Source organism: Canis aureus, chromosome 10 (assembly GCF_053574225.1).
Source record: "Canis aureus isolate CA01 chromosome 10, VMU_Caureus_v.1.0, whole genome shotgun sequence".
Lineage (NCBI taxonomy): Eukaryota > Metazoa > Chordata > Mammalia > Carnivora > Canidae > Canis > Canis aureus.
This window is the reverse complement of record NC_135620.1, coordinates 70,546,002-70,569,111: the sequence shown is the minus strand read 5'-3', so window position 1 is coordinate 70,569,111 and position 23,110 is coordinate 70,546,002. Positions and strand designations below refer to the sequence as shown.

At 57.9% G+C, this 23,110-nt stretch overlaps 1 protein-coding gene across 4 annotated transcripts in view; it reads left to right on the top strand.

The window, feature by feature from the left end:
- WHRN (whirlin) overlaps positions 1 to 23,110 on the top strand; it is an 82,836-nt gene that overhangs the window by 20,785 nt on the left and 38,941 nt on the right. For all 4 annotated transcript variants that reach the window (XM_077913056.1, XM_077913055.1, XM_077913054.1 and 1 more), the window contains exons 2-3: positions 1,614 to 1,832; positions 7,688 to 7,813. In XM_077913056.1, the coding sequence (XP_077769182.1) occupies positions 1,614 to 1,832; positions 7,688 to 7,813 (345 nt within the window). The remainder of the gene's footprint in view (positions 1 to 1,613; positions 1,833 to 7,687; positions 7,814 to 23,110) is intronic.

Below are 23,110 nucleotides of genomic sequence, written 5' to 3'. Positions count from 1 at the left end.
CGTGTTTTAGCTGGAAGGGGCCGTGGGCGCAGCCGTCGGCGCGGCCTCCGAGGGCCCTGCACCCAGCCCACCTTCCGAGAGCCTGCTCTGGCGCGGCAACGGCTGTTTCGGGAATCTTGTGTTTGTTCAGTTTTGCCAGAACAATAAAGGAGGCAGGAGCGGATGAGGATAATATTCTCGGTCTCCAGGACCCACTGGAAGCCCACATTTACCCAAAACACCAGCGTTGGAGGTTCTGGAAGGGTCTCAGCCTGAGTGGCTGTCAGATTTTCTTCCTTTCTTTTTCTTTTTTTTAAAGATTTTATTTATTTATTCATGAGAGACACACAGAGAGAGGCAGAGACACAGGCAGAGGGAGAAGCAGGCTCCATGCAGGGAGCCCGATGCGGGACTCAATCCAGGACCCTGGGGTCACGGCCTGAGCCCAAGGCAGACGCTCCACCCCTGAGCCCCCCAGGTGTCCCGAGTGGTCGTCAGATTTTCTAGTCCCACAGTCTTGAGCTGGGGAAACTGAGGCGCACGGGGCAGTGGCTTGCCTGGGGCTGGCCTCCCGTGTCCTCGACTGTGCTTTGCATCCTCGTTGCCTCTCTGTCCCTCCCGATCGCGGGCTCCCAGGGACCCCTTCTGAGAACTGCTGGAGGCAGGCACGCGTGGGAGACGCGGTGACCGCCCAGGCCCTCCCCGGGCCGGCTCTGCATGGTGTTCTCGTCAAAGGCACCAGCCTCCTCTCCGTTCTCAAGGTTGCTGCTCTGCCTGTTCGGGTTCTGGGAGGGCTCACAGGTCCAGCGTGTCATCGAGCCTGGGACAAAGATCTGTGACAGCGAGGGGCGCCTGGGAGGCTCCGTCGGTTAAGCATCTGCCTTCGCCTCGGGTCCTGATCTCAGGGTCCTGGGATCCCGCCCCCAGTCAGGCGTCCGCTTCTCCCTCTGCCTCTGCTGCTCCTCCTGGCTCGTGTTCTCTCTGCCTCTCTCAAATAAATAAAGGCTTAAAAAAAAAAAAAAAAGATTTACGCCAGTGAAATGATACACAGCGAAGTGAGCGCAGGGAACGGGTGCAGGGGGCAACGTGTGTGGGAAACCAGGCACAGGCTTCAGAGTCTCCCTCTGCTGTAGGCGCAGCAAGGATGAGCTGTGGTCTCTACTAGGGATGCTCGTCAGAGTCAGCGCCAGGGTATTTGTGGGGGTCTGGTCACGTAGGGCCCCTCGGCCTGGACCCCGCATTCCAGGCCCCGACGTAGTCTGTACGGGTAACGGAGACACGGGGAGCCGCCCTTCCCGGCCAGGTCCCCCGGGGCCAGCCAAGCAGGCCTCCCAAAGGCGCGTAGTGGGAACTCTTGGTGCCTGGCTGCGCGAGGCAGGGGGCCCGTACACGTGGACCACTTCAAGATCGGGGCGGAACGGGTGTCCCTGTTTCCAGAGGACAAAAATGGAGGGCTGGGGAAGAAAGACAAAGGTTGGGGGCACTCAGGGGCTGGCCTCCTGCTCCAGGGGGCGGTGGGGGTGGCAGAGAGTCTGGGGAGACGTGAGCTCTGGGAACAGGGAGGGTCGACCCTCGATGCCCCCTTCCTCCTAACCCGTGTGTCCCTCCCTCTCTCTCTCTCTCTCTCTCTCTAGGCTCTGAAGGGCTCTAAGAAGCTGCTGTTGTCCGTGTACTCGGCAGGGCGCATCCCCGGGGGCTACGTCACCAACCACATCTACACCTGGGTGGACCCCCAGGGCCGCAGCATCTCCCCGCCCTCAGGCCTGCCCCAGACCCACGGCAGCACCCTGAGGCAGCGCGAGGGTGACTCCAGGAGCACCCTGCACCTCCTGCAAGGCGGGGACGAGAAGAAGGTGAGCTGCCCGGCCTCGGCGAGGGGTGGATGTTGGGGTGGGGGGGGCAGGCTCATCCCCCCAAGGGCCTGTTCTCCTTGCCTGACTCAGAACAGGGAAGCTTCTTGGAGGCTGGACAAAGGGGCCTGGTTCTTTCGGGGCTCTGTCCTCTCAGGAACCTACGGAGGGGTTTCCTCCTCTTTTCGACCCATGCGATGTATTTTCTGATACGAGCTACGAGCCTGCAACCAGCGCCCAAAGGCCGTGGCTTGACTCAGACCAGTTGTGTCTCCCTGACGCAGAATGGGACGGTCTGGGCCGGAGCGGCAGCCCTGCTCCACGTCTTATTCTGGGGCCCACATGCACTCCCATCATCATCCCCCGGGCTGTTGCCCCTTCTGATGGTGGAAGCTGCATCCTGCCGGCTCCTCGTTCTAGCCCCTGGGGTGGAAAAGGGAGGAGAGACAGCTCAGAGCCCCCCTGCCCTGTAAATTCAACATGATTTAGCTTCCTGGGCATGTGGCCACCTGCAGCCCTGGGACTCAGGGCTCCACTGGGAACCTCCTGCCCCTGTGCATCTTGGGTTGAGGGGAACAGGACCTGGTGCTGCTCACCTCGTAGCCGGCGAGGGCAGTCCCAGAACTGAAGGTGAGGAGCTCGGTGCGCCTCCTGGAGGAAAGGGATTTCCAGCGTGTGGGCTCTCTGCCCCTTTGCAGGGCTGGCGCTTTGATCCACAGAACCAAAGCCACTGGAGGGGGAGGCTGCAAGGGGAGGCTGGAGCGGGTGGCCGGAGAGTGTGGCTGGAGCAGGTGGCGGCTGGCATGTTGCCTCTCGAGCACCATGGGTTGTTGTGACCCGAAGAAGGGGCACAGGGCTGTTGAAGCCCTCCTCCCCTCATACTGCAACTGTTTACATAAAATTTTTTTTAAAAAGACCAGAAAAGGAAGTAATTCCACACCCCCCACGCCCCAATTTTTAAACTTTGCTCTGGTGCTGTTTGCTTTGCCAGCCACGGTTGCTGCGGAGACCAGGAGTGTACCTCCTGCACGCGGCTCTCTCGTAGAGACAGAGAGAGAGAGAAGCAGAGGGAGAAGCAGGCTCCGGGCAGGGAGCCTGACCTGGGACTCGATCCCAGGTCTCCAGGGTCATGCCCCGGGCTGAAGGCAGCGCTAGACCGCTGAGTCACCCGGGTTGCCCCTTTTTCATTTTTTAAAGACTTAATTTATTCATGAGAGACCCAGAGAGGGGCAGAGACACAGGCAGAGGGAGAAGCGGGCTCCCTGCGGGGACCCCGATGCGGGACTCATCCAGGGTCCCCAGGATCACTCCCTGAGCCGAAGGCAGATGCTCAACCGCTGAGCCACTGGGGCGCCCCCGAGGCTCGGTGTTCTTCTCGCAGATGTCGCCGTGCGGGCGGTGGCTCCCGCGCTGGGCAGCAAGCAGAGGGGTAGCCAGTGGGCAGGTCCCCCCTCTGGAGCTGCCTGGTGGCCAGCGCGGGCTGGGGCAGAGGAGGCTGGGCCCCCTCCCCGCCCGGCAATCTCGAGCCAGCCGGGAGCCTGCGGCCTGGAGTCATTTTCAAGGTCAGCCTCCCGCGGCTGGGCCTCCCCTGCGTGGGCTGTGGGCCGTGGCGCCGCTGGGGGCTGGGCTCTGTGCTGCTGGCATCCGAGTGAATCCGCCTGGCCGCCCAGCGGGGTGGCTGTCCTCCTCCCCATTTCAAGGCGCAGGAATCCCACAGGGAACACGATGGCACCTAGGACTCGTTCCACAGGTCGCCCCGTACTTAGCACCTGCGGAGCACTTGACGCGGCGATGGGAGGGAGGCACAGAGAAGTACGAGAGAGATGAGGCCCTGCTGTGGGGAAGCTCCCGGTGAGGTTGGAGGTCACAGGACGAGTGAGACAATAATCCAGAGAGGAGTGTGAATGAGCAAGGCAAGGCCATCGAGGTGGTGAGGAGCCACGGAAGGATGTAAACTCTGGGGAGAGGTGGAGCGTGATGGACAGGGAGGCCCTGACTTGTGAGCTGAGACCTGGAGGGGAAGGAAGGGGCTGCCGTGCACTCAGAGGACTGAAAACCCCAGGCGGTAAGGACAGCACGTGCAAAGGCCCTGAGGTGGGAACCGGCGCACGTCCTCAAGGTTCAACCAGAAGGGCCCTACCTCTGGAATGGAGGGGGTGAGAGGGCTGGGAGCAGATAAGGTGCCCCCCCCCCCCCCCGGTGTCTTAGAATAACTTACATAGGAACGCGGAAGGCAGATACTTAGAGAACTGTGCTCCAGGGAGGACCCAGAGACCTCAGGAGGCAGGAAACACCCCGGACCACACCAGAGCCGCCTTCACAGATGTCACAGCTCCAGACAAGCTTCTGGCCTCCCTTCTGTTCCTCTTCTCGCCCACGCAGCCCGGAAACCCCCGTTTCCTGTTGTGCGGAGCAGGGGGGCCCGCACTTCTGTTCCTGGGGCCCTGGAGCCCAGCGGGTCCTGCGTCTCTCCTCCCGGTGTCCTGGGCTTGTCCGACGTTACAGACCACGGCAACCAGGCGCCCAGACTGCCCGCGCCAGCCTTCACCTCCTCCTCCCAGGGAGCCTGCCCAGGGCGGCAGGGATGAAAAAATCCCGCCGTGGGTGGGACCCTGACCTGCCCGTCGGGGAAGCCGGCTCTCGGGCTGTGGTGTCGCGCGGTCCTCCCTCCTGAGGCGTGAGAGCCGCCCCGTGAGGCTGAAGCGGGGAGCAGGAGGCAGGACGACTTGTAAGTCCGCGGGGATCAGAGCCGTCCGTGCTCCAGTGACACCATGTCCTCCGAGGCCCAGAGGGGCGGCGTGCAGCGGGGCTTTCCTGCCCCGGGGTTCCCGTTCTCGAATACCCCGCAGCCTCTCCAGCGGGAACAAACCGAAACACGTCAGTTGGGGGGGCTTAACCAGGGCAGCATCCGTGCAACAGGGCCATGAGGACGAGCGGATCCAAATCCCGGCTCCGCCGTGGCCGGCCGTGTGACCTTGGCTGAGTGGCGTAAGGGCTGTGAGCCCGGCGTCCCCGTAAAGTGGAGACCGGGTAGGGGCTCCTCCGCCTGCCGCCGGGTGAGCGCCGGGGCCGTGGGGCCCTGGCACCCTCGTGGAGCACGGGCCGGTGCGGCACAGCGCAGGCGCCCAGCACGTGCTACGGGAGTGACCGGGCGGCCGTGGACTCGCCCGCCAGCAGCCCGGTGCGCTCCAAGCGAAGGCCTGTGCGGCCAGACCTCCCCACCGTTGTCACGAGGGGACAGAGGAGGCTGTGGCCATCTGTGGCCCAAGTTGGCATCTTCATGGCGGCCTGAACAGCCGTGTGGCCCTGGCGGCTGGTGCCCAGCCCGTCACCCTCCAGGGAGGACGAGCACCTGTTTGGGCTTTGTCACTTGTCCTTCACCCACGGGAGGTGACGCCCACCCGAGGTCAGCAGGTCTCCGGGCCTCACCCTTCACGGTTCTTTCCCAGTTTGATGGGGCGAAGCCCATCGGGACCTCCCCACTTGAAGACATCGAGAAGTGGCTTAGAGGGGGCACTTGGGCGGCTCAGCGGTTGGGCGTCTGCCTTCAGCTCAGGGCGTGATCCCCGGGGTCCAGGGATCGAGTCCCGCATCGGGCTCCCTGCAGGGGACTCCACTCTGCCTTGACCATCCCGAGGCTCGTCCGGGCTGTGGCACGTGCCAGGGCTTCTTTCCCATCCAGGCCGTCGGACGGCCCCCCCGCGCTCACCAGGCTCGCATCCTCACCCCAAGGGCGGTTGCAGGTAACACGGCTCGCTGCCGGCCTGCAAGGACGTGCCTGAGACCCGCTCTCGGGCCTCCTGGGCGCCGTTGCTGGAGTCTGGGGTGATACTAATTGTATTTCTGACGCTCCGAGGACCTCCTGACAGGTTCCCATGGTGGCTGCCCCATTTACGTGCCCACCGACGGGGCGTGACGGTTCCACTTGCTCCGTCCACTTCCTTGTCAGCACTTGGTATTTTCAGGGGCGTGTTTGTGTGTGGTAGTAGCCGTCCTGGGGGGGACGAGGATGAGGTTTTTCCCTGAGCAGTATTCACGTGGGACCGTGTGCCGTGGCGTAGCGATGACGGGGCCGGCATCACGCAGCTGGGAGAGCGTGGCAGTCCCGGGGCAAGGCCCCATCCGTCTGTCTCCAAGCCCTCTGTCCTTCTCAGCCCGAATCTGAGCCGGTTCGTGTACCCCCCAAAGCATCTCAGCCCAAATCTGAGCCGGTCTGTGTCCCCCCTAATGCATCTCGGCCCGAATCTGAGCCAGTCAGTGTCCCCCTAAAGCTTCTCGGCCCGGCCCAGGCCCCCCGCTAGCCAGTCTTGCCCTGGCCCCCCTTCCCCACCATTCTTGGCCACACAGCACCCTGCAGGACCCCTGGGGGCCATGCCACATCCAGGTTCTGAGCTTTTGCACACCTTCCTCCTCCCCCCGCCCCAAATACTTGTCATCCCTCCCCCTTCCCCTGGCTGACCCCTAGGCCTTCATGGCTCGGAGGTCACACTTCTGGAACACCCTGCCTGAGGTCAGGCTCCACAGGATGGACTCCGAGATGAGGATTTCCCCTAGGAGCTCTTTGGGGGGGTGCCTGTGGCCGACACAATGAAGACCCGGGCCACCTGCTGCCTCTTCCCCGGGGCCCGGGAGGACGTCCCCTTCCATGGCCTAAGACAGTTGGCGGCTGTGGGAAGTCGAGGCTCTTGAGATGGGGAGAGTCTGCTGTATTCTCTGGGTGGCCCCGTGCCGTGACGGGGTCCTGGGAAGGAGGAGGCAGGGGGGCAGAGTCAGACAAAGGGGGGCGTGCTGCCCTGGGCACGGAGGAGCTCCCCGCTGGCCTGAGGATGGAGGACGGGGCCACGAGCCCAAGAAGGCAGGTGGTCCCTGAAAGCCACAAGAGGCCAGGAAACGGGTCCCCTCCCCATTCCCCCCCCCCGCCCCGGGAGCCTCTGGACAGAAGGCGGCCCCGTGGACGCAGGGCCTCCCAGGTAACGAATCCGTGCTGGCTACGCCGCGGAGCATGTGGTCGAGCCTTACGGCAGCCAGGAGGCCCCTCGACGGCACACAGCAAGGACTGCTGTCCCTGGGACCCTGGAAAGCTCGTCTCCCCCCTGCCCTGCACCTGCTCGCTCACTCCTGCTCACACTCCCATCTCAGAGATGCCGCCTTCTCCAGGAAGCCCTCCCGCCACCCCGCTCACCCCGCCCCCGGTCAGGACCTTGCACCTTTTGTGCCTCGTTGTGGCCTTGATCCAGCACTTATGCTCTGAAGCTCTGCTTGCTGGTCTCTGTGCTCTTCTGCTGAGACCCTCGGAAGCAGGACTGTTTCCGGGGGGTCGCTTGGCCCCCCCCAGCACTGGGTCTGCACTCAGCAGGCGCTCCTGCTGTTTGTAGACGGGAGGGCAGCTGAGGCAAGGCTGCCGTGGGCCGCTGGGAGAGCAGGAGACCCCCCCAGGGGACAGGGGACCCTTGGGCACCAGAGTGGACTTGGCGTTGATCCTAAGGAGGATGGGGGGCTGAAGGAGCCTGGACCAGAGCAGGCTCTCCCTGGCTGAAGCGGGTGGTGAAGGGCAGCTGGGGTGCCTGCGCCCCCACGGTGTGAAGCACATGGGAAAACCTGAGGTGTCGCGTCACTCTGGGGGGGTCTCTGGAGGTCACCTCCCTCATTGCCTTTCTTTTAGGATGGGACAGGGGCTTCCCCAAGGTCACACAGCAGTTCAGAGGCAGAGCCAGGGCAGGGGACCCGGAATGTTCCAGGCCTCAATGGGAGTGCCTTTTGGGGTTTGCCAAGGACTCCAGCCTGCTGTGCTGCCCCCACGAAGTTCACGTCACCCACCCTCCAGGCCCTCGAATAGCTGTCTCCTGTCCCTCCTGCAGGTGAACCTGGTGCTGGGCGAGGGCCGCTCCCTGGGCCTCACGATCCGCGGGGGAGCCGAGTACGGCCTGGGCATTTACGTCACCGGTGTGGACGCGGGCTCAGAAGCAGAGAGCAGTGGGCTCAAGGTGAGGGCCCCGAGGGCCGACTTCCAGGAGGTTCATGGGGAGCACGGAGAGGGAGAGAGAGGGCAGGAGCTGGGTGGGGTGACCTCGGGTTCATGGGGAGCACGGAGAGGGAGGGGATGGAGAGTGGGGGTGGGGGTGACCTCGAATTCATAGGGAGCACAGAGAGGGAGGGAGTGGGGGGTGACACCGAGCAGCTCCCGCTGGCATTCAGCCGGGGCGACGCTGTCCTGTTAGAGAAGGCTGATGGGCCAGGCACTGTAGCCGACTGTGCGTGGGGCTCGTTGAACCCTCAGGCTGCCCCCGGGTGGGCGGCTGTGACCCGCAGTTTCCAGTCTGCGGGTGGACACACGCAGGAGGGGCCACGTACTCGCCAAGCATGCGGTGGGCGGTTGCAGGGCAGGATCCGCCCGGGCAGCGCCTGTTCCACCGCCCAGGGTCTCAGCCACCTCGCTGCTCCGTCCCGCTGCCAGTCCCGCTGCCAGAACTTGCCCGCCAGAGCCCGGGGGCCGGTGACAGTGAGCGAGGCAGGGACGAGGACCTTGGGCCGGGACACAGGTCACCTAAATAAGTGGCAGCACGTGTTTGGGCTAAATCCTGATGCCGGGGAAGCCGAGGCAGCAGCGATGGGAGCAGTGAGCAAGGGCCCAGGTGGCATCTGAGCCGGCCTTGCGGAAGGAGGCAGGTTGGGGAGGAGGGCCTGGGGAAGAAGGGGGTGCCACTGAGGGAGCCAGAAGGCCAGACCGTGGGCACCCGGGTGGCCGGGGAACGAGACACGAGATGAGACTGTGCCTTGTAGCAAAGGGCCTCGAATGCCCCACTGATGCGGGGGGGAACTGATTCTGGACACAGAGGAGCAGACAAGGTCATGAAAAGGTCGTGGCAGGTGAGGGTGCTGCTCAGGAGGTGCCCTGTGCGTGTCGTGGATGGGCCGTGGCGGTCGAGGGGGACGGCGGGGGCATCTGTCAGCTTCTTTTAGGAGCGACGATGCAGGTGCAAGAGCTCTGGGCTTGGGGTCCGGAAGATGGGGCTCCACTCCCGCTTTGCTGCTTTTGCTTTAATAGCGGGGTGACCGTGGAGAGCCCCTCCACCTGTCCGTGCTTCCCTTCCTTCTCCCAGAAAAGCATCATAAGTGACAGCTTTTTCTCAGGGCTGTTGAGAGGACGAGGGGAGGGCTGAGCTGACCGGAACGTTAACCACGAAGGTTAAGTTTACCGAGCGAGCGTCGATGTTACGGGCTGCAGGCTTGCGTCCTCCACGCTCCTCTGTGGAATCCCTCAGCCCAGCACGACCAGCAGTAGGGGAGGGGCCTGTGGAGGTGATCAGGTCACGAAGGTGGAGTGTCCTTGGTAGTGGGACCCCAGGGGGCTCCCTCGCCGCACGCACGTGCACGTGAGGACACGAGGTGGGTGGGCTGTCTGCCGCTGGGAACAGGATCCCCACCAGAGCCCGGCCGGGCTGGCTGCTGACCCCAGACCTCGGGCCTCCAGAACCCTGCCAAGTAAATACCTGCTGCTTATAGGCTCCGGGTCTGCGGGGCTTTGTCACAGCAGCCTGGACAGCCCGAGGGGGGCCCTGTTTCCCCAGCACCTTGGTGCTGTTAAATCACGTACCCACACCACCAGCCCTGGAGCGCAGCTTCGGGGAGGGGGCGCGTATTCCAGGCGCAGCCACTGAGACCTGGAGCACCACCCGGCTCGGCTCGTGGGAGGCAAAACTGGGACTCTCTGCGGGAATGGGGACTCTGGTTTCTAGAACCTTGCTCTCGAGGCTCCCCAAACGATTCTGAAATGCCCCCCGGTCTGAGCACACCCCGTGCTCTCAGGTAAAGGTGACACCTCGATGGGACTCCCAGGAGGAAACAATCTCCTCGTAGCCCACGTGTGCATGTTGTTGCAGATGTTCATTATTTGGGGATCATTTTAGATATACTGGGAAGTCACAGGGGGACTCCCCATTTATCCTTCATCCGGCTTCCCCGAGCGTCGACATCTGTAACCGCGGCGCAGCCGTCAAGGCCAAGAATCTGACGTTGGTACGATGCGGCTCAACAAACCACACACTTCGTTCAGGGTCACCAGTTTTCCCACTAGCCTAGTCGACTTCACCGCACCGCGTTGCGTTTGGCCTGCCTGCGGTTGTAATTCCATTATTTCCCACCCACCCCCTAGAATCGGCAGCTTCTAGGCACCAAGTAAAGAGTTTTCTTTTAAGATTTTATTTATTGAGACGCCTGGGTGGCTCAGCAGTTGGGCCTCTGCCTTTGGCCCAGGGCGTGACCCCAGGGTCCTGGGATCGAGTCCCACGTTGGGCTCCCTGCATGGAGCCTGCTTCTCCCTCTGCCTGTGTCTCTGCCTCTGTGTCTCTCCGTCTCTCATGAATAAATAAATTAAATATTTTTTAAAAATTTATTTATTTGACAGAGAATGAGAGAGCACAAGCAGGGGAAGCAGCAGACGGAGAGGGAGAAGCAGGTTCTCTGCTGAGCAGGGAGCCCGACGCGGGATTTGATCCCGGGACCCTGGGATCATGACCTGAACTGAAGGCAGACGCTTTAACGGATCGAGCCACCCAGGCACCCCAAGATTTTCTTAAATGAATGAGTTGAGGAGATTGGAGAGAAGAAATATGGGGGCTGAGAGAAAGGGATGAAGCCAGGAACACTTGGTGCAGGCAGGATGCAGAATTGGCTCTGAGCTTCCCGGCAGCCAATGCAAAGAGGGAAGCAGGTCAGAGACGTCTGTGAGATGAAAACAGACCAGCCGTGCTTGAGAAGCCCGCCTGTTCCTCTTCCTGAGGCCTGAGAGCAGTGTTCGTCTGGCGTCTCGTAGAGGGAATGCTGTGTGATGACCTGAGCAGTGTCCTCCGGTCTGTCTCTGTCTCTGCACCTGTCCCTCTCGTCACTGACAGGGGGCAGCTTTCATTATCGTGTTGTCCTCTCACTGCAGAGTCACTGTGCCGGGAACTGCTGAACACGTCATACAGTGTGACGTGATTTCTAGGACAACGTGTGAGAAAGGAACATTCTCGTCCCCATTTTACAGGTGGCAGATTCGGGACCAGCATTAAGCAACTTGCCCAAGGTCACCCAGCTAAGAAGTGCTAGTCCTTAAAAAAAAAAAAAAAAAAGTGCTAGTCCTGCGCTCACCCAGCACACTCTAAGCCCATGTTTTTTTTTTTTTTTTTTAATTCTAATTTTTTTTAGATTTTATTTAAATTCGATGAATTATCATAGAGTGTATCATAGTCTCAGAGGTACAGGTTGGGGATTCATCTGTTGTCCGTAACACCCAGGCCTCGTTGCATCCCGTGCCCTCCTTAATGCCCATCACCCGGGGACACCGTCCCCCCACCCCATCCCCTCCATGTCCTTAACCACTAGGCCTCCACTGCCTCGTTGTGAGCCTGGGCTTGCCTTGTGTAGGGGAGGACAGGGGCCCTGGGACCCATGGCCCAGCTGTGTGGGGGTGGCCATGCCCTTCTCCTCATGGGGCCTTGGTCTCTCTGCTTGGACAGTGGCTGTTGAATAGTCGGGTTGGATGATTTGGGAGGCTTTCTCCTAGATTTGCATGTTTTCCCGGCCTGAGAGAGCCAGAGGGTGCCCAGACCCAGAGCCTACTCCATTCTCCTTCCCCTGCGGGTCCCCATAGCCACGGAGAGATGCCCAAACAGGTAGCCCGCTGGCAGGTCTTTCATGTGGGAGGAAGGGACAGTGGGAGGGGACATTACACAGAGGCAGCGAGTGTCCGTGGCTGCCCCTCCTTCCCTGTAATCAGCACGTGTGTGCTGAGGACTCCCGCGTGCCAGACGCCGTGCTCGCCCTGTGGCTTCTGAGCCAGCACGACAGATAGTCTCTGACCTCCAGGAGCTTACCTTGTGGTGGGAAGACGGGGCGGGTAGGGGTGGGACCGCCCGATGGGTGAATTGCAATCAGGATAAGTAACAAGAGGGCAAAGCACATGGCACCGCGTGGGTATAGTAACGGGGGAGACCGTCTCTGATCTAGGATATCCGGGAAGGCCTCCTGGAGGAAGAAACATTTCAGTTGAAACTTAAAAGAAGAGAAGAAAATTAATGATGTGAAGGAGGAAATGAGAATTTCCGGCAGAAAGAACAACGCAAATGCTTAAGTGCCTGTAGTGGCGGGAAGGGTTCCCAGATGCAGAGGACGGCCAGCGCGAGCCGCCAGCCGGTGGGGAGAAGGTGCCAGATGATGCCGACGGAGCACGGAGCAGGATGACCACGGGCCGCGGGATTCACCCAAGGCCGAGCGGCCGCGAACAGGTGATGCCCGGGATCCGAGGTCAGTGCTGGGGAGGCCGCGCAAGGCCTCTCACTAGGGGGGAGCACGGGCTGCCAAGCCGCCCACCTAACACCAGCTCATCGGGCTGGAGATGTGTGTAAGCACCTGCGCGGGGAACCCAGGAAGAGCAGTTTAATAGATGAGAGCGGTACCGGGGCGCCAGGGCACCAGTGTGCTTCCTGGGGCGTCGAGAGGACCAGAGGCCAGAGGACTGGGGGGCCTCGGAGTCCCTGCGGGGTGCGGCAGGAGCAAGCGCCCCTTCGTAAGCGTGAAAGCGGCGACAGTAGAGCCATTTCCATTTTCAGGCAAGGCCGCAGAAAAAGGTTCCATGGAAGTTTCCCGGTCACTGGAGCCCGCCTCCCAGTCCCCGCAGTCACGCTTAACTTGCTTGTGAAATGCACCGGCTTCGACTTCGGGAGAGGCTTTTCCTTCCCTGTCCCTGGTCCCCTCCCCTCCACCACTGCTCACGCTCCCTGCCACTGGCCCACGTGCGCCTCCCAAGCTCCCTCCAGGGTGCTCACCCCTGCCCACTCACGGAGCGCCCAGCGCTCGTTAATTCCGGTTTCGCCGGGCGCGGGGCGCGCTGTCGGTGGGATCAGCACATTGAAATGGAATGAAGGGGCTTGGCTGGGGGGGTGTTGGAGCCCAGAACAGGCTTTATGTGTCAGTAGGCCTCCTTGCGGGGTGCAGAGCTCCCCTGGGTGGAAGTGCTGCCTTCCGGCCCAGCCTCCAGGCTCACTTGGCTTCCCAGAGCCTGAGAGCCGGGGAGCCCAGGGAGCAGGGGAGGGTGAGTCAGAGGGAGCCAGGGAGCCCAGGGAGTCGGGGAGGGGAGGGGAGGGTGTAAAGCTCTGGGAGGAGAAGCTCTTAGGAGGAGGTCAGGCACTTCCCAGCACTTACCCTGGGGGTGGCCAGGGTGGAAGGGGGGAGCTGTCCCAGCCTCCTGGGAGGGGCTAACTCCACCTCCAGCACTTACCTTTAGACCTCTCTTGTTCCTTTGTACCTGCCCCGCCATCCCCGCCCCCCAGCTTCCAGCCCTAGCACAGAATGAACCATAAAGCCTCATTTGTTCCTTTGAGGACAACCAGATTGACTGGCATTTAGAAATAATAATAATGATGATAGCAGTTGCTAGTTATTAGCCAGCTATTAGGAATCCGGCACTGTGCTAAACCCCGTAGGGTTCACTCCCACATAATCCTCAGGGTGGGCCCCAGTAGTGCAGTTTAATAGATGAGCAGCGGACTTGCTCGGGATCATGCAGGGATCTGGGGCCCTCCAAAGGCCACGTGCTGTGCTGTCACCTGCCTGGTACCCTAACTTGCCCCAATAACAAGAGAATGCAGCGAGAGGAAATGAAGGACATTTGTTCTTTTCAGAAGTCACCAAGCTTCTCAAGCCCCGTGCGCTCAGTCCTGCCAGGCCTCAGTCCTACGGGGCAGCACAGCCTTCACCCAGGAGGTCATGCCAGGGAGGGGGGCCCGCTGGTCCCAGTCAGCTGCCACCCTGGCTGGGGTTCATCTGCACAGGATCTCTGTTCCCAAGGATGTCCCAGTTTCGGGGTCATCATCACCCCGCTGCTGGTGGCCGTGGCACAGACCATGTCCTATGCGGTGTCGGTGTCTCCCTGGCTGAGGTCGGCGCTGTGTGCTGCGCTTCCCTGGGAGCCCACGCTGTGTGTCAGCGGGGAAGCCAGCTGGGCTGGGGCTGACCCCTCCTGGGATGGGCTTGGCCAGCGTCTATTCTCCTAACTCTTCTTCTCTGGACTGAGCCTAGGCAGCACCCCACTTTCTTTTTAGATTTCATTAATTTATCTGAGAGGCAAAGTGAGCGGGAGAGAGAGAGCACAGGAGCCAGGGCAGAGGCAGAGGGAGGAGCAGGCTCCCGGCTGAGCAGGGATCCCCATGCGGGGCTCAATCCCAGGACCCCGGGATCATGACCTGAGTGAAGGCAGGTGCTCAACCTCTGAGCCCCACAGGGATCCCTGGTGGTTCTTTAAACATTTTATCTCCCTGCCCACGACAGAGCCTGGCATACAGTAGGTGTTCAGAAAAGAGTTCTTCAGTGAAGGAGTGAGTCTGGCCAAGGCAGACCCCAGACCAGGCCTTTTGACCCCAAAGCTCCGATCTTGACCACCCTTTCATTTGCATCCTGGCCCGAACACAGCACAGGGCCTGCGTTTTGTTGTTGTTGTTGTTGTTAAGGATCAAATCCCACTAGGGAGGGTTAGTGATCTTCCCACTCACCTAGGGTGTGAGCTGAGAAATCAGACCCTTCCCCTCTGAGATGCTCGCCTTTGCGTTGAGAGCAGCTGAGTAGCAGCCACGGCCCGCAGCGAGGTCTGCTCATCACGGGGGCCCGTGGGCATCACATGCCACCCCCGCTCTTCCCTGATGGAGGGTAGGTGGTGGGAATCCCTCTAGGCAGACACATCCCAGCCTCCCAACCTCCCATTTTATACATGGGGGTGTCGAGGGCCAGCAGCAGAGGAAGGCACTGGCTGAGGGTCATGGAGAGGTGGGGCCGGGACCCACTGGACGGTTTGACCTTGCCAGCTGACTGTCTCCACACTTCCCCGAAATAGTCCTGCTGGGAGAGACGAATGAGCTTGGCAAACTCTCTGAGGCTGCTTACTGCTTATTCTTGGCGGGGGGGGGGGGGGGGGGGGGGGGGGGGCGTGGCTACTCTGTGTTACCTGTTTAATGAGGATCCTCTTTTTTTTTAAATATTTTATTTATTTATTCATGAGAGACTTACAGAGAGAGAGGCAGAGAAAGGGAGAGGGAGAAGCAGGCTCCATGCAGGGAGCCCGATGCGGGACTCGATCCCGGGACCAGGATCACGCCCTGAGCCAAAGGCAGATGCTCAACTGCTGAGCCACCCAGGCGTCCCTAATGAGAATCCTCTCAGGGTATTTTTTATTGTGATTGTGGCTGATTTCTATGGCAATCCTAATGAGATAGCAAAAATTCGGTATTCATATTTATATAATTCCTGACAGTGGATAAAAATCGTAGATAATTAGGGCACATTACCAACAGTTCTCAGCCTATAAATTCTACAACGTAGATGAAGAGACCAATTTTTTGAAAGATGTAAACTATGAACACTCAAGAAAGAAAAAGAAACCTGGAGTTCTGCGTGTATGTGTCAGAGAAACTGAATTTGTATTTAGAAACCATCCAAAAAGGAAACTCAGGCCCGGGTGATTTCACTAATGAACCTTTTTTGAACAGTTAAGGGAAAAAAAAAAATGCTACGCAATCTCTTCCTGGAATTAAAAAGATGAGACAGTGTGGGGCGCCTGGGTGGCTCGGTTGGCTGGGTGCCCAGCTCTTGGTTTCGGATCAGGTCATGGTCTTAGCATCGTGAGATCGAGCCCTGGATTGGGCTCCACACTCAGCAGGAGAATTCTCTCTCTCCCTCTGCCCTGTGCTCCCCATTCACTCTCTTCTAGAATAAGTGAATAAATCTTTAAAAACTAAACTAAACAAAGATGCGACAATGCTTCCCAGCTCATTTTACAAAGCCAGTGTCGTGTAATAACATGACCAAATCCATACATTGCAGGAAAACTACTGACCACTGCCATTCAGGACGTGCTGAGTGTGAAAACACTCAACAAAATATGAGCAAGTCAAATCTTTTGATCTATAAAAGGAACATATACGGGGACCAAGCGGGGATGCCTTTATCCAAGGAATGCTAGGCTGGATGGACATGTGAAAAATTAGTGTTCTTAGCAGACTAAAAGGGAAAAAAAACCCTACATATGAACGGAAAGAGCATTTAACAAAATTCAGTGTCCAGTTATGATAAGAGCTCTCAGCACACTGGGAATAGAAAGCAGCTTTCTTGGCTCGGTGACAGGCATCCACACAAACCTCCCACTAAACATCCTTAATGGTGAAAAATATTCAGAATCAGCTTGTAAACATCTACAACAAAGCTTTCTTCTAAGAAAGGGAAAGGCTTTCTACTAAACGCTTTCTTCCAAGATTGAAATGAGGCAAAAATGTCTTCTCTCACCGCGCCTGTTCCGTATCCTACGAGACGTTGTAATCAGTGCAGTAAGTCATAAAAAGAAATGAAAGGCACACAGATATGGAAAGAAGAAACGAAACCCTATTTACAAAGACTGTCGATGGAGACGTTCCCAAAGAATCTCCCAAAAAGCTCCTAGAAAAATGAATTTAGCAAGGTGGAATGATAACCAAGTCCGCACAGAGAAGTCAATTGTATTTCTATCAGCTGGCGGTGAATTAGTGGAATTCAGAATTCATAAATACAGTTTAGAGGAGCACCCAGAAGTACTTAGGTGTAAATAACAAAATATGTGTCGTGTTTGCTGACAAGTGCAACACAAGAAAGACATAAATAATTACAGAGAGGGATCCCTGGGTGGCGCAGCGGTTTGGCGCCTGCCTTTGGCCCAGGGCGCGATCCTGGAGACCCGGGATCGAATCCCACGTCGGGCTCCCGGTGCATGGAGCCTGCTTCTCCCTCTGCCTGTGTCTCTGCCTCTCTCTCTCTCTCTGTGACTATCATGAATAAATAAATAAAATATTTAAAAAAAAAATTACAGAGAGACACAGTGTTTGTGGATGGGGGGGCTCAGTGTGATGGAGATGTCACGTCTCCCGAATTTGGTCTAGATTCAGTGCAGTCCCCATGTCCAGTGCTAGTAGGCTTTTTGGTAGGTATTTATTTATTTTATTTTATTTTTTTATTTTTTATTTTTTGGTAGGTATTTATAAGCTGATTCTAAACATTTAAGTGAAGAGAAACTAGCAGAGCCAAAGCCATTCTCAAAGGGAAGAGCTCTGTGGGAGGACTCGCTGCTCATCTCAGACTTCCTGTAAGGCTGCAGTGGTAGGATTAGTAACGGGCCCACACAGACATCAGCGCAACAGCGGAGCGAGTCCAGAAATAAACCTACACAAATATACTGAGGTGATTTTTGGCAGAAGCACAAAGGTAATTCAATGGAGAAAGGATAGTATTTTTTTTTTTTTTTTTTTTTAGAGATTTTATTTACTCATGAGACACGGAGAGAGGCAGAGACACAGGCAGAGGGAGAAGCAGGCTCCATGCAGGGAGCCCGACGCGGGACTCGATCCCGGGACTCCAGGTCATGCCCTGGGCTGAAGGCAGGCGCTCAACCACTGAGCCACCCAGATGCCCAAGGATAGTCCTCTCCATAAACAGTGCTGGGACAGTGGGTGTCTGTGTGCAAACCAGTGAACTTAAACCTAAACCTCACACTTTCTGTGAACATTAACCCAAAATGGAGAAGATCAGTGATAATACTTATAGGGGGGATGCATAGGAGAAAATCTGGGTGACCTCGAGGAAGTGTTCTTAGGCATAACATCAGAAGCAAGATCCATAGAAGAAAAATTCGACAAACTGGATTTTATCAAAATGAAAAACTCTGGCTCTGCGGGAGACACTTCGAAGAGAACAGAAAGACAAGCCACAAAGTTGGAGAAGAAAATAAGTTCCGATCATATTTTTGACAGAGGACTTGTCTCAAGAATTTATAAAGGAAGGGACAGCAGGTCTGGGAAACGGTTTTGTACGAAACTGCAGTGTGGACACGTGGCTCTCCATTCACCTGTCGGAACCCACGGGACCGTACACCGCAGGGTCCACCTCAGATTGTACCAAATGTAAATTTTTATTTTTATTTATTCATTTTTTAAGATTTTATTTATTTATTCATGAGACACAAAGAGAGAGAGGCAGAGTCACAGGCAGAGGGAGGAGCAGGCTCCAGGCAGGGAGCCGATGCGGACTCGATCCCGGGACCCCAGGTCATGCCCTGAGCCCAAGGCAGGTGCTCACCCGCTGAGCCACCCAGGAGCCCTGCATGTAAATTTTTAAAAATGAGCCAGGTTGGGGTGGGGGGGCGGTGGTAATAGAGTGCAGACTGAGCCAAGTGAAGGTAAAGGAATCTAAGTGTATTACCGGTGATTCACACCAGCACACTCAGGACGGAGAAGAAAAGCAGTAGTCTAAGTAATTTTGAAAAACATTATTTTGACTGATGCTGTAAGGCAAAAAAAGACAAGTAGAACTATACACAAACACTATTCCAGTTGGCAGGAGTTTTTTTTATTTTTTTTTGTTTTTTTTCTCAAAAGCTTACGGGGGCACCTGGGTGACTCGGTCCGCTAGGTGGCTGGCTCTTGATTTCGGCTCAGGTCATGATCTCAGGTCGTGGGGACTGAGCCCCGCGACGGGCTCAGCATCAAGTGTGGATCCTGCTTGAGATTCTTTTCCTCCCCTCTGCCCCTGCCCCTGCCCCTCCCCTGTACCTCTTGAACAAAGCCAAAAAAAAAAAAAAAAAAAGCATGTGGGTTAGGAATCCTGAAACTACTTCATTTATATGCTCAGGTTGAAACACTAAGTAATCATGTTTTAGATAATGAGAGCCAAGTCTTACTCTGGCAAAACGCTCCAGTAAGGAAAGGAGGAAATGGACCCCATGGGACTGAATCAGTCAACGGTATCAGTGTGGACACAGTTACCAAGAGAAAGAACGTGGATACGTACACGGGCACATAGGTAGACGCAAAGACAGCCGTGTGGGTGTGTGCGGGGGTGATCTAGAGCACGTATGTATAGTTCTTTGCTCTATCCGTGGAGAAGGGCTGGAAGTAGGGACACCCCAATAAAATGAGTACCCCTTGTGCTCAGATCTTAGTTCCTAAGTACTATTTTCTAAATAAAAGGAGCTGGGGGGGGGGGTGGGAAGGGTGCCTGGGTGGCTCATTTGGGTAAGTGTCTGCCTTTGGCTCAGGTCATGATCCCGGGGTCCTGGGATCAAGCCCCATGTCGGGCTCCCAGCTCGATGGAGAGTCTGCTTCTCCCTCTGCCCTCTGCCCCTGCCTCCCTGCTCCTGCTCAAACTCTCTCTCTCTCTAATAGATAAATAAAATCTTAAAAAAAAAAAAAAAAAAGGAGCCCGGGATCTTTGTAGAAATGGTGAGTCCAGGCCCTGGGCAGGGAAAGTCCAAGGGGAGCCTGGGGCATCCTGGTGGGCCCCACAGAGTGAGGATGTGCCATAGAATCAGCCCCGTACCGCTCAGCCTATGGGGTGCGCGTGGAGCCCCGCGGAAGCGCTCCCGGGGGCCGGAGGAGAACGCGGGAAGCGCCACGGGGCCGTGCTGATGTAATTGCATAAAGAACTAAATAAATAGACGAGGGAGAAGCAGCAGCTCTCCTCCACGGAGGAATTCCCATTAATAAACACGGAATAAGGGAGCAGGAGCTCACTGTCCAAACATGACAATACAGTAACAGTTGCCGCGGGCAAGATGCCCTGGGGGGTGTTAAACAGTGAGCGAGGTTGAGGCAGAAACAGGATTTTTCATGCCTAGTGTGAAAATCTCTCTACCAATATATATTTCCTTTTTTTTTTTTTTAATTTTTATTTATTCATGAGAGACCCAGAGAGAGGGAGAGAGAGGCAGAGACACACACAGAGGGAGAAGCAGGCTCCCTGCGGGGAGCCCGACGCGGGACTCGATCCCGGGACCTCTGAGCTGAAGGCAGGCGCTCGACCCCCGAGCCCCCCAGGTGTCCCCCATATTTCCTAATTGTAAAAGGAAAAATAATCAGTTTGCGGCAGAGGATCCTTGCAGATACCACCTTGGCTACGTGTAATGAATTTTTTCCGAAAAATCTTTATCTTTTCCTAATTGTAAACGCAGGTGTTAGAGAAACCCGGTCACACCCTGACTCGGCCTGCAGCCCCGGGACCCTGGCGACGGTCAGCGGCGGGCCTGTCTGCAGACCTCCTCCTGGCCTGTCCTACTCGGGGTCCCGGGCGCTCTTCCTGGTCCCTTCTGTTCCTCTTATGCCCCGACCATCCGCTTCTCAGAAGGTTGCTTCCCCTTTGTAGCTCACAACCTGACGTCTCTGATTTGTCAGATTTTGACTAAGTTATTGCCACTTGAGCGTGGAGCTGGGCCTGCTCAAAAATAAAGCACAAACGTGTAGCGGAGGCGTGTTTCAGCGCGCTTGTTACGCTCGCCTGTTGGTGCTGAGATTAAGGCCTGCGGTGCTCCCTCTGCCAGCGGGTCGTGCCACGGGGCAAGGGCAGACCGGCTTCCGTCTTCCTCGAGGGGGGTCGGGAGGGGGTGCAGAGGGGAGCGGCCGCCTTCCTCCCACCCCGCACCCCAGGGCCCCGTGGGCCTCCCCCGTCGCTGGAGCACTGCGGGCAATGGGGTGGGCGCCCGGTGCTGGCGGCCTGGGGAGCGCGGCGAGGGCCGGGGGACACAGCACCCGGATTTGTGCCCCGTACGTGCTCTGCGTGGAGATCGTGTCGATCGGCCAGAGTGGGCGTGAGAGACACAGACGGAGACTCCCGGAGCCCCAGCTGAAGAACTGGCGATTATCCGCAGCCAGGCGCCCCCCGAAGTGACTGTCAGGGTCCCACCTTAATGAACCCCAAAAAGTCCCCGCAGTAAGTGCACGCCGTGTCATCCTTCACAGAGAGGCCAGCGGACTGAGGCTCCCAGACGTCGTCACCTGCCCAAGGTCCCACAGAAGGGAGCAGGGAAGTGGGGTGGGGACTGGCCCCAGAACTCTCCCGTCAGCTCCTTGACCTTTCAGCCCTGCGGTCGTGCGATGGTGGCCACTCAGCACCCCCTGGCCCTGCCTGGGGTCCCGGCCACCAGCAGATAAGCGACACCTGCCCGGTGTGCCTCAGAACCTGCAGGAGACTTCCGGCCCCTCAGAAAATGTCCCAGTCAAAGCTGGTGGAAATGGCAGGAGGTACAGCCAGGGGAGGTTGGTAATCATCGCAATAGGGGGGATGATAGCCACGGACGTAAGTTAGGGCAGAGCAGTCTTCCAGCTGTTTCTACCTGACAGTAATAATAGTAATCCCCAGGGCTGGGGAGCGCCCCCTCTGCGCCAGCCGGGGTGCACAGAGTCCCTTAGTCCTTGCAGCAACCCTGTAGGAGGCCCTAGGAGCACCCCCCACCCCCCGTTAGAGACCCAGAGAGGCCGCGGAACATGCCCGAGGTCGCACAGCTTAGCAGGCGGAGGAGCTGGTGTTGGAGCTCGGCATGACTGCCGCTTAGCCACGCAAGTCCCGTCCCCACGCTTCCCTCCCCTCCGCCAAGCCCAGTGGCTCCTGCGGAAAACTGCAAGAGCTTGTGCCCTTGCACAGTGGTTCTCAGGGGACCTGGGGGAGGAGCAGGGGACCGAGGGATGTTCCGTGGTCGGTGTAACAGCGACGGCACAAGACACAAGATGGGCTGCCTGTTGGCCACTCACAGCGGGCGCAGTCCCACCTAGGGGCTTTCTGCGGCGTGCTGCTCTGTCCCCGTCACCGCGAGGGGTGCTGATCGTCACCATCCCCGTGTTACGCACGAAGGGACCGAGGCCTGGTGAGAGGAGGCGGCCTGCCCACAGCACGCTCCTCACCGGCTGAGGACGGGCGATCCGGACCCTGGGCCCCTCGGGCCCCGTGCTCGCCTGTGCGCGCTGTTGCCGGCGGCGTGGCTGCGCAGGTGTGAGTACACGCGCGGGGGGCAACTCGGCTCCGCCAGGAAGGGTACTTAGCTGCGCTGAGGACTGCTAGGTCGTGGCTGCCGTGGGTCAGGAGGGGGACCCGTCGCCCGGATGATGGGATGGGCCCAGCTCGACTTTGAAGGTTATTTAAGTAAGAACTTACGACTACAGCCGTACTTGAGCACGAAAGTATTATCCGGGGGGATTGATGACAGCAACAGCGAACACGCACAGCCGCTGTGTGCCAGGCCCTCGAGGTCATTCCCAGGCCGTCTCACGGCGGCTAGATGCGAGCTCTTTGGAGTCGAAACTACTGGCTGTGTCCCTATCTCCCTGGACTCAGTTTCCCCATTTGTAAAGCTGGGATAATATTACCTCTAGGAACGTGGTGAGGACATAGAGAACCTCTATAAAGCACTTCACACAAATGAAAGGGCGCAATAGACGCTGGCTTTAAACGTGGTTTCTGGGTGTCCGTCTAACCCGGCCTTAGTTCACGAGGAAGGTGGGACTCAGAAAGCGGGAGTGGTTTGGGACGCCTGGGTGGCTCGGTCGGTTAAGCGTCTGGTTTTGGCTCAGGCCGTGATCTCAGGGTCCCGGGTTTGAGCCCCGCGTCCAGCTGACTGGTCAGCGGGGAGCCTGCTTCTCCCTCTCCCTCCCGCTCTACCTGCTTTTGCTCTCTTCTCTCTGTCAAATAAATAAGATCTTTAAAAAAAAAAAAAAAGTAAGTAAGTAAGTAGGAGCGGTTTGCCAGGAGGGGCTGGCCAAGGTCATGGGCCTGGCTCTCTGCTCTGATCGCGCGTCATGCAGTGTCCACCATGGGCTGCCTCCAGGCCGGGTCTTGCGTTGCCTCTCCGGGGTGGGATAACCCTAAGGATGTTCCTTCCAGTCTCTCACTGGTGTGCCAGCCTTGCCCCGCTCCGGGCCCTCTTGGGAGGAACGGCGGCAGAGCAGCCCCTGATTGCTTTGGGGACTTGAAAGTCCCCCGACTCTTTGAGCAAGAAGTAGGATAACAACTTTCAAGCGATTGCTGAGCTCTGACCTTTTTATTTTTTATTTATTTTATTTATTTATTTTTCGCTCTGACCTTTTTAAAGGACAAGCTTCGCTTCCCTTTTGGAGCTTTTCCTCGGGGCCGCCTCTCCCTGAGCACAGTGGTCCCCTCTCGATCCTGGACAGGGGTCCACGAGCTGTGAACCTCAAAGTTGGTATCTTGTTTCCCTTCCCAGGCACCGTGGAGGAGAAAGCGTGCTCCCTGTAGGTTCCAGGCTCGCTTGCTTGTGAACCGTGTCGGCCGGTGCATGCACGCCCTCTCTAAATCAACCAACCGACCAACCAATAAAAAGATAAATAATAATACCACCAGCACCTGTTAGCTTAGTACTGTATTGTCAGGATGCAGTGAGCTAGTGCGTGTAAAGCCCAGTGCCTGGCACGTGATAAGCACCTCCCAGAACCCATTGTGTGGGCGAT